At 40.7% G+C, this 10,586-nt stretch overlaps 1 protein-coding gene across 1 annotated transcript; it reads left to right on the plus strand.

Annotated features, from left to right (window-relative positions):
- Positions 1-353: 353 nt before the first annotated feature.
- LOC129761387 (uncharacterized) lies at positions 354-3,530 on the plus strand. The gene has a single exon (XM_055759108.1). The coding sequence runs from the start codon at positions 354-356 to the stop codon at positions 3,528-3,530; it is 3,177 nt and encodes a 1,058-aa protein (XP_055615083.1).
- Positions 3,531-10,586: the final 7,056 nt, after the last annotated feature.

The raw sequence follows: 10,586 nt of genomic DNA on the forward strand, positions 1-10,586 counted from the left end.
GCGCGAATCATACAGTTTCCAAGTTTGCAAATGTTCCTGCGATGAGGATCTTCAGGCAACTGTAAAAGAATTTTTCGAGATTGAAAGTGCAGGAGTTATTCCGCCTGAGACGTCACTTTCAAAGGAAGATCAGCGGGCATTAACCATCATTGAAACAACGACAAAACGATGTGGTAACCGCTTCGAAACGGGATTGGTCTGGAAAGAAGATCATGTGGAATTTCCAGATAGCTACCATGGCTCTTCGACGTTTGGAGTGCCTCGAGCGTCGGATGGATCGCAATCCGGTGTTGAAGGAGAACCTTCACCGGCAAATGCGCGAATATGAAGCAAAGGGATATGCGCACAAGGCCATGCCTGAGGAACTTGAAGCCGCCAATCCAAGGAGGATATGGTATCTCCCGGTAGGAGCGGTGGTTAACCCCAAGAAACCGGGGAAAATTCGTATGGTCTGGGACGCGGCTGCGAATGTAAACGGTGTGTCTCTGAACGGCGCGCTACTCAAAGGTCCGGATCAACTCTCCTCGTTACCTGGAGTTCTCTTCCGTTTCCGTTTGTATTGCATAGCGGTCAGCTCAGACGTTAAGGAAATGTTTCACCAGCTTAGAATCCGCGATGAAGATAAAATCTCTCAACTATTTTTATGGCGTAACAATCCATCGGAGAAACCCACCGTATACATGATGGACGTCGCGACATTTGGAAGCACCTGCTCGCCTGCTTCGGCGCAGTGTATTAAAAACCGTAACGCAGAGCAATATGCGGAATTACATCCAGAAGCAGCGAAGGCGATAGTTCACGACCACTATGTGGATGATTATCTGGCGAGTTTCAGCTCAGTGGAGAAGGCAGCGAAAGTAGCAAGCGACGTGCGATACATTCACGGTAAAGCAGGCTTCAACCTACACAACTGGAGATCGAACAGCAGCATACTTCTACAGAAATTAGGCGAAATCCAGCAAGAAGCAGTCAAGCAGCTGAATCTGGTGGAAGGAGGAAATACGGAAAGGGTCCTCGGTATGCTTTGGAGTCCTACAACCGACGAATTGAGTTTCTCCACTCAAATGAACGACGAGATGCAAATACTGATCCGTACAGATACACGTCCAACGAAAAGGCAGGTGTTACGATGCGTAATGACCTTATTCGATCCTTTGGGACTACTTTCGCCGTTTATCATTCACGGCAAAGTTCTGATCCAGGACCTGTGGCGAGAAGGTACGGACTGGGATGAGAAGGTCAGCGACGCAGTTTACGTAAAATGGCAGAGGTGGATACAAATGATCGAGTATATTTCCGATATCCGCATCCCAAGATGCTACTTCAGTGGTGCTACTCGGATGACATATGAGAATTCCGAAATACACGTGTTTGTGGACGCTAGCGAAGCGGCCTATTCCTGTGCGGTTTATTTGCGCACGTTCAACGAAGGGGAGAATCAGCAGTGCTGTCTGATCGCCGCCAAATCGAAGGTAGCGCCTCTGAAACCCTGGTCTATTCCCAGACTGGAATTACAGGCATGTGTTCTAGGCACACGATGGGCGAAATTTGTTGTAGGCCATCTCGACGTTCCCGTAACCAAGGTCACGTATTGGACAGACTCCAGAACCGCACTGGCCTGGATCAAATCAGATCCTCGGAATTATCGACAATTCGTTTCCTTCCGAGTAGGCGAAATTCTGGAACAGACAACAGCGACTCAATGGAAGTGGGTACCATCGAAATCCAATCCTACGGACGAAGCGACGAAATGGGGAAGTGGTCCGTACTTCAATCAAGACAGCAAATGGTTCCGAGGACCCAATTTTCTGTGGCTAGCGGAAGAAGAGTGGCCCCGTGTTAAAGAGCCAGTGGTGGCTACTGCAGAAGAAATGCGAGCGTCGATTCTTCATCACTGTACGATAGAGACAACCATAGATTTCCACCGGTTCTCTACCTGGGAGAGACTGCAACATGCCACAGCATATGTCTTGCGATTCCTGAACAACGCATCCAAGAAGCAGCCGAAATACTCCGGATCACTACAACAGGCAGAACTGCATGCTGCCGAAGAAATCATCATCAAATTAACTCAACGTGAAGCTTACACAGATGAAGTTGCTGCATTGTCGAATAAAGTCCTAAATAAATCGGGACAGGAGGTCATCGGGAAGAACAGTTCCATATACAACCTTATGCCGTTCCTGGACGATCGTGGCCTGCTACGCGAGCGTGGCAGAATTGAGGCAGCTGAAAGTGTACCACATGAAGTGCGACATCCGCTGATCCTTCCGAGGAAGCATCACCTCACTGAACTCCTGGTAAACAGATATCATCGCCGCTACAGACACGGGAACGCAGAAACTGTAGTGAATGAGTTACGCCAGCTTTACACGATTCCACGACTTCGTTTAGTAGTGAAGAAAGCAAAACGCGATTGCGCGCTCTGCAAAATTCGTCGGACTCGACCAATGATTCCACCAATGGCGCCGCTTCCGGTTGCGCGTCTGGCCCATCACGAACGACCATTCACCTATACGGGGCTGGACTATTTCGGGCCGCTGCTGGTGAAGCTGGGAAGGTCTATAGTTAAACGATGGATAGCACTCTTCACCTGTCTGACAGTGCGTGCTGTCCACTTGGAAGTCGCTTACACTCTATCAACAGAGTCATGTATCTCCTGCGTTCGTCGATTCGTGGGACGACGGGGATCGCCGGTAGAATTCTTCAGCGACAATGGAATGAAATTCAAAGAAGCCGAACGAGTACTGCAGCACCAGATAAACCAGGGACTGTCCTCGACATTCACCAGTGCCAACACGAAATGGAGCTTTATACCACCGGGAGCTCCACACATGGGAGGAGCTTGGGAACGCTTGGTGCAATCAGTAAAGGCGGCTATGGCTGAAGCGTACATAGAAGGGAAGCTAGATGACGAGGGGCTGCAGACACTGGTCGTGGAGGCTGAAAATATAGTAAACTCAAGGCCTCTGACGTATCTACCACTCGAGTCTGAGATGGCAGAGGCACTCACACCAAACCACTTTTTGTTGTTGAGTTCAAACGGGGTAAAGCGACGAGGCGAAGATGTGGCTCTGGGTCAGTTGAACGACCTAGTACGCAGACAAATTCTGGGAAAATCCTGGGAACTAATACAACGTCAGTTGGAGACATTTTGGCAGCGCTGGCTAGTCGAGTACCTGCCCGTGATTCGCCGACAAGCCAAATGGTTCGACGAAGTCCGAGCGTTGGAACCGGGTGACGTGGTAGTGGTAGCGGAACCTACAAAGCGAAGTGGATGGGAGAGAGGACGAATCATCCGTATGATTCCTAATCCGGATGGCCGGTGCCGTAGAGCAGTGGTGCAAATCGGAGGAAAATCTTCAGTGCGACCGGTGACTCGGTTGGCGTTGCTCGACGTGGTAAATAGATGTGGAGTTCCTGCGGACTCCGGACTACACCTGGGGGAGACTGTCAACGCAGAATTCGCCGAGCTGGCAACCCTATCTACCGGAATTACTGAAGGGGCGAATCAACTGTCAACGAGCTGAACGGTTGCAAGAAAGGCGGGTGATTTCAAGCGTAGTGTCAAATTCATTTCCGCTTGCCAAAGCCAAATTTCATTTCCAAATCAAAAGCGAGTGAATAAGGACGTGTTATTAAAAAGTTAAATAGAAGTGAAAAAAGAAAATAGGCAAACCAATTTTTTGAAGCAGGTAAAATTATATTAAAATAATTAAAATAAATATTTAATGAAATTGTTTGCCGCAGAATAAAGCTATCAGAAGGGTCAAAGCCGATTTTTTTCCTCACAATCTCGACATTAGTAGTACATATAATAAAATAAGTAAAAGAAAACTTTTTAAGTTAAACATTTTAATTGTGATTAAACATAATAATGTACTAAAAGCTAGAAAATAATTAGGCAAGTAGCAGTTATCACAACTCTCCTTCATTAGTCGAGGGCATTGATAAGTCTAAAATACAATCGAGGGACATATGATGAAGTCGCTTATTGTGGATAATGGAAATCCAACATGCCCCACGATTTTATTTTATTCTTATCAATGCCTTATCAATTATCAAGACTAATGAAGGAGAGGTGTGATAATTGCTAACTGCTACTTACCCAATTATTTTCTAACTTTTAGTACATTGTTATGTTTAATCACAATTAAACCGTTTAACTTAAAAAGTTTTTTTTTACTTTTTTTATTCTCTAGTTTTTAGTAAATTGTCTATTTCTTTAGAATATTTCTCTACAATAAAACCATTGTACTGTATTCTATCAGTCAAATAATTTCATTTGACACCGATATTGAGTGGATTGCAGAAAATACATAGTGTGTTTTCCAAGTCGAGTTCGTTCGTTTGATACCCATATCTCAATCAACCTTTTTTTCGAGATGATATGGAATCAGCTATTTTGTAGCGGCGGCCAAATTGGATTTTCCAAAATAAGCAGTTTTAAAATGACAGTGTTTTATAAATTCGGTCAGTTCCTATTGGTCAAATTTCTATTAATGTGGGACAACCCTACAGACATACAAACAGTTCAAGCTAAATAAAACCGTTTGATAAAGTAATTTGCTATTTTGTGATTGCGGCCATCTTGAATTTAGATTTTTCATGATCTGCTGTGATCTACTATTCATGCCCTTTCATTTGATACCCATATTAATCGGGATTTGAGAAAATATGTAGCCCGCCATTTGGTAGTGACTGCCATCTTGGATTTGCATTTTCTAAATAACTGTGTTCTGCTAGTCAAGCCCTTTCATTTGATACAATTCATTTCATTTGATTTAAATAACCGTATTCTACTAGTCAAGTCCTTTCATTTGATACCCATAACAATAGGGGTTTGAGAAAATATGTAGTCCACCATTTTGTAGTGGCAGCCATCTTGGATTTACATTTTTGATGAATAACTGTGTTGTACTAGTCAAGCCCTTCTATTTGATACGCATATTAACGGGGTTTTGATATAATATGTAGTCCGCCATTTTATAGTGGCAGCCATCTTGGAATTTCATTTTTCATAAATAACAGTCATCTTGGATTTGCATTTTTCATAACTAACTGTGTTCTACTAGTCAAGCACTTCTATTTGATATCCATATTGATGGGGTTTTGGAAAACCCATATCGATGAGGTTTTGAGAAAATATGTGATCCGCCATTTTGTAGCGGCCGCCATCTTGAATTTTCAAGATCATGAAATACGCAGTTTTATAATGACTACAGCGATAAAAATGTGTTCCAAAGGGCCTGGCCGGGTAAGGGAGTAAAAAGTGCTCCCAAACCAAATCACTAGCTGTATGGCAAATATTGTAAAGGATATTAAATAAGAAATGTTGGCGGTTTATTTGAACCCCTATGTGGTTTGACGTAGGATCTATAGTGAAAAACGTACTTTTTAGTTTATTTCACGCCATCCTCAATAGATTCGAGATAAAAATTTGAAAAAAATACTGAATGTGCATCTTACTACGGTGTATCAAGAAAAAATATCAAAAAAAAATTCATCAAAAATTTTAGTACTAAAAAAAATATTCTAATTTTGAAAAATCTTTACAACATTACTATGCGGAAGAACTTGTTTATACCAAAAGAGCCCCAATTCGCATGTGTTATAAATTTCCTTATGTTACGCTCGCGTATAAACAGAATTTTACTTCATGTGCAAATGCACCTTCTATATATATTTATATTTGCAATGGTTCATCGGAACATATCGTTCATACATTTTACTTTAGTATTGAATTGTTTTTTTTTTCAAATGTATTCACTTGTGTCAATGAAGCGCCACACAGTCTGATAAGCGAATTGATCTATTTACGTGTGCTTTGCTCTTCTCTCAAAAACACTATTACCCCATTTTTACACGTAGGTTTACCTATACTACTACAATGGCTAGCCTTCACAATGGCAATGACCACCTTCACCTTAAGTGAAACTTTGGGGATAATAGAGTGTTACCATATTCCACCTCATAAGTGCTCACTATTGGCATATGTAGAATAATTCTTAATATACATCCTTGTCCGTCATGAAAAAACATGTGAGACCGAATTAGCAAACAGGACCGCGGAGTATATACACTCTGTCCAACTTCTATAAGACCAGGTGATGATCTTGCTGCTGTGTGTCATTGTAAACACACAATGCTTCAATTTATATTACAGTGTGTAAATACTACCATACTTTGCATGATATTCATATGTGTGTGTGCGAGCGCTTAGCGTAAACGAATGTTTTTGTATATTTCAAGTTTCAAGTTTGTAAAAGACCAGTTACATTTTCCGTTGTTTCAATTGTTTTGATCAATAAATCCGGAAAATTCCGAAAGGAAAAGTACTCACGGAGAGAGAAGAAAGACAAATCGATGTATTTCACCAAGAAAATGTTGGTATCAGAGAAATTGTTCGTCGGATTCGACGATCCCATCAAATAGTACTCAATTATTTGGCGAATCCTCAAGGATACGGTAAGAAGGAGAGAGCTCCACGTTAATCGAAGCTCTCTGACCGGGATAAACGGAAAATAGCTAGAACAGGTTCGAAAACCTCAAAACCGCTCATGCAAATAAAGCAATATTTCAATTTAAATATTACTCGGATGACAATTCGTCAAGTTATGGTAAAAAAATCCTCACATAAAGAGGGCTTAAAAGGATAAAACTTCTCACCTTACACCATCCCACATAGGAAGACGTCTGAGTTTTGCCAAAGCTCATATGTGCCGACAGTGGGACATGGTATGTTGTGACAAAGAATGTTTCCAAAATAATACATTTTGCTATATACCATAACGAAAAATTATTCAGTGTATAGGTTATCTTCACTGCCGAAAAAAAGTTCAATTTGGATGGTCCTGATGGTTTCAACGGGTGTTTTACGGAAGGAGGAACAGTATTTTTCAACCAATAATTTTTGTGGAGGCTCGTGCATGGTTTGGGCGGAATTCTGTGCAACCGGAAATCTCAAGATAGCTTCCACATCATTCAAGGATTACATAAATGTTCTGGAATCCCCTTTCCTAGCGTTTTGTCACATTCCAGCTACTATTTATACCAGCAAGAAAACTAAGCAATGGATTAAGGACCCAAAACTTATTTTTTTTGGACTGGTCGGCTCGCTATCCAGACTTGAATCCTGTTCTAAATCTTTGGGGGATCCTCGTACGCAGAATTTACACTGAGGGAAATCGGTACACCACGATTGATGAACTCAAGGTCGCAATTTAGGAAACATGGAAAGATATCGAGAAATTGGTAAATAGTATTCCAACACGAATTTTCCAGGTTATTAGTCGAAATGGTAAGGTTACCAATTATTGACATGTAATTCGGCCGATCGTTTTGAATTTTTCATTGATAATACTTATGAATTTTGAAATGGTCTTATAAAAACTGGAAAGCTGAAATTATCATATTTGAAAACAATAAATTAGCAAACAACTCTTTTGAACGAAATTGACGTTGAATATTCTTTATTCGAAGCATTCAACAATGTATGAATGTATCTTGTTGAAATTCTAACTGTTTGTGTTGAACGAACAATAATCAGGGTGTTCTTATAGAAGTTGGACAGAGTGTATGAGCAAAGCAGTTCACTTTTTTGATTTTTTGATCCTCGAAAATCTTCCAAGGGGGGGTGAGGAAAGGGAGGAACTTTAGAAAATCGATTTTTTTTTTGCCGAATGACTTAAAAATGTATAAAACGCTGAGGTCTGGTGTCATCTCGAAAAAAATTGTTTGGCCGAAAATGGCTTCTTCTTCAATGGCACTAACGTTCCTAGAGGAACTTCGCCGTCTCAACGTAGTATTACTTGCGTCATTTTTATTAGTACTTATTTGAGATTTCTATGCCAAATAACACGCCTTGAATGCATTCTGAGTGGCAAGCTCTAGAATACGCGTGATCACAGTGCAAGTCGGAGGAAATTTCTTTGACGAAAAATTCCCCCGACCAGAACGGGAATCGAACCCGAACACCCGGCATGTTAGTTATGACGCTAACCACTCGGCCAAGGGAGCACCCCAACTTTTGAACTACTGAACCGATTTAGATGATCGATATATTAAATTGAAGCCTATGAGAAGCCTAAAATACAGAACTAGCCAAAATATGGATTTTATTTTCGTGACTATTGATTGTAGTTGTTTTTTTTATTGTTTTCATGACTTTGGACTAGAGGGCGCTATGTTCTTTATATTTTTTCTTGAAAGCTGAAAATTTCTTACATAACATATTTCGATATGAGAGATGCTATTTGGTGCGATGGTGCGAAAACAATTTTCCCTCTTTTTTTCACTAAAAAAAATCATAACTTTTTTTGGAATAACGTTTGGGGAAAAGTGGAACAAGTTGATTTTTCGGACCACCCTAATATCGAAATGATCACCCTAACGAAAAAATAAAAAAAATATGGGTCTAATATTTTGCGATAAAGAACAAAACTGCCACTTTCCATGGAAATTGGTCCAGTAGTTTAAAAATTATGAATTTTGGTAGTGGAAAAAGATGGAAAATTGTTTTTTTTTTCGAACCATCTGTTAACTTTGAAAAATCATATCTCAAAAAACGAAAAAAAAGTGGTAATTTTATTGTTTATGGAAAAACATTAGACTCGTATTTTTTGACGTAGGACTACGTCTTTCATTTCTATACCGGGGTGTAAAATCAAAGTTTCGAAAACGAAAGCGTTACGCCGGAGACCGAGATTTTGAGCGTTAATAGCACCTAAACAACTGAACGACATGGTATGATAAACACTTCATTCGAAAGATAAAATGTCTACGCGTTATATACTTGTTACTTTTTGATCCAAAAACTTGTTTTAATAGTCTTAAAATTGTTTTCAAAACAGGCTATTGAAATCACCAATCGGTATATAAGCGAGCGCCGCTCGGGAATCCACTCAGTTATAATTGAACAGCGATTGGAGCATGTTGTCGTTGTTGTGGAGAAGCTCTTCGTTTATCATGAAAGCGCGGATGAACGGTGCCACCAAGAGCCTGTTTGTGCACCTTAGGCCAGAAGGAAATCCATCAGGAGGAGAGTGATGCCACAAACGGTTCCCCGGGAAGAGTTCGGAGCAGCCGTCACACACACACATACACGCGCGGAGCTCTTCGTTTGGATGCCATTCAGCATCGAGAAAATTCCGGAAAGATTCAATCGTTGCTGAAAAATAATCTGCCAGTTCCTCTGGGAACTGAAAAATAATCTGCCAGTTCCCCACTGCGAAAGAGTTCATTTTAATGTTTTCTATCCATGTAACACTGCGACCAAATATTTTTCAATCAAGTGCTATAAACAGGTGGTTATCGAGTTAGTATTAATCACTGATGGGCTTCGAGTATCGATGAAAATCTGGAACACTCTAATCGTTGCTGAAAAATACCCTGCCAATTCCCCTGGGAATTGAGAAATACATTGATGCGAAAGAGTTTATTCTAATGTTTTATATCCATATAACACTGCAACCAAATACATTTTGTTTTGTGATTTTTCAATCGATCGAAATTAACATGGAAGCTTCTGAAAATTATTCTTTCCCATCAGTAGAAAGTTTTCGTATCCAATATTGTATGCGCGCGCAACGGAAAATGTTTCGCATCGCGTAAATTTAATAATTTTCAATCGATTATTGCTCAGTCGCCGAATGTTTCAAACTCAGAGAGTTCATTCCCCACTTGTTTGCCTTCCAAATTGCTATCGTAAACCACACCTTCTCTCGATTCAATCACGCACGAAAAGCATACTTAAGCGATATTCTGGTGGTTAAACGCATTCATTTTTCGTGAGGACATCGACAAGGACATCATAATTGAACGAGCTGGATGGCGAGGAATCGAGGGATCGAGGGATCGAGGGATCGAGATATTCATTACCTAGCCTGACCTAACCTGAAAGACATGCAGTTTGTTTGGAACTGTGAGGGAGGGCAGAGAAGCCGATCCATCAGGAGGAGAAGAGATAGTGACCAAGAGAGTATCAGCATCGAAAAACGGTTCTCCGGGAAGACATCGAAGCAGCCGCCACACACACACACACATACAAGCGCGGAATTTTTTTTTTCGTTTGGATGCCATTCAGCATCGAAAAAATTCCGGAAAGATCTAATCGCTGCTGAAAAATAATCTGCCAGTTCCCTGGGAATTGAAAAATACATTAATGTGAAAGAGTTTATTTTAATGTTTTCTATCCATGTAAAACTGCGACCAAATATTTTTCAATTAAGTGCTATTAACAGGTCGTTATTGAGTTAGCATTAACCACTGGTGGGCTTCGAGTATCGGGGGGAATCTGGGAAGATGTTATTGTTGCTGAAAAATAATCTGCCAGTTCCCCTGGGAATTGAAAAATACATTCATGCTAAAGAGTTTATTTTAATGTTTTTTAACATATAACGATGCGACCAAATACATTTGTGATTTTTCAATCAAGTGCAATTAGCAGGAAAACTTCTGAAGATTTTTGTTCCCCATCAGTAGGATATGTTCGTTTCCAATATTGGATGCGCGCGCAACGGAAAATGTATCGCATCGCGAAAAACATAATTCTCAATCGATTATTGCTCAGTCGCTGAAAGTTTCAA

This window comes from Toxorhynchites rutilus, chromosome 1 (assembly GCF_029784135.1).
Source record: "Toxorhynchites rutilus septentrionalis strain SRP chromosome 1, ASM2978413v1, whole genome shotgun sequence".
NCBI lineage: Eukaryota > Metazoa > Arthropoda > Insecta > Diptera > Culicidae > Toxorhynchites > Toxorhynchites rutilus.

Bases quoted from the DNA above. Each gene is read 5' to 3' on its own strand.
- LOC129761387 (XM_055759108.1), top strand. From the start codon at position 354: ATGCCTGAGGAACTTGAAGCCGCCAATCCAAGGAGGATATGGTATCTC.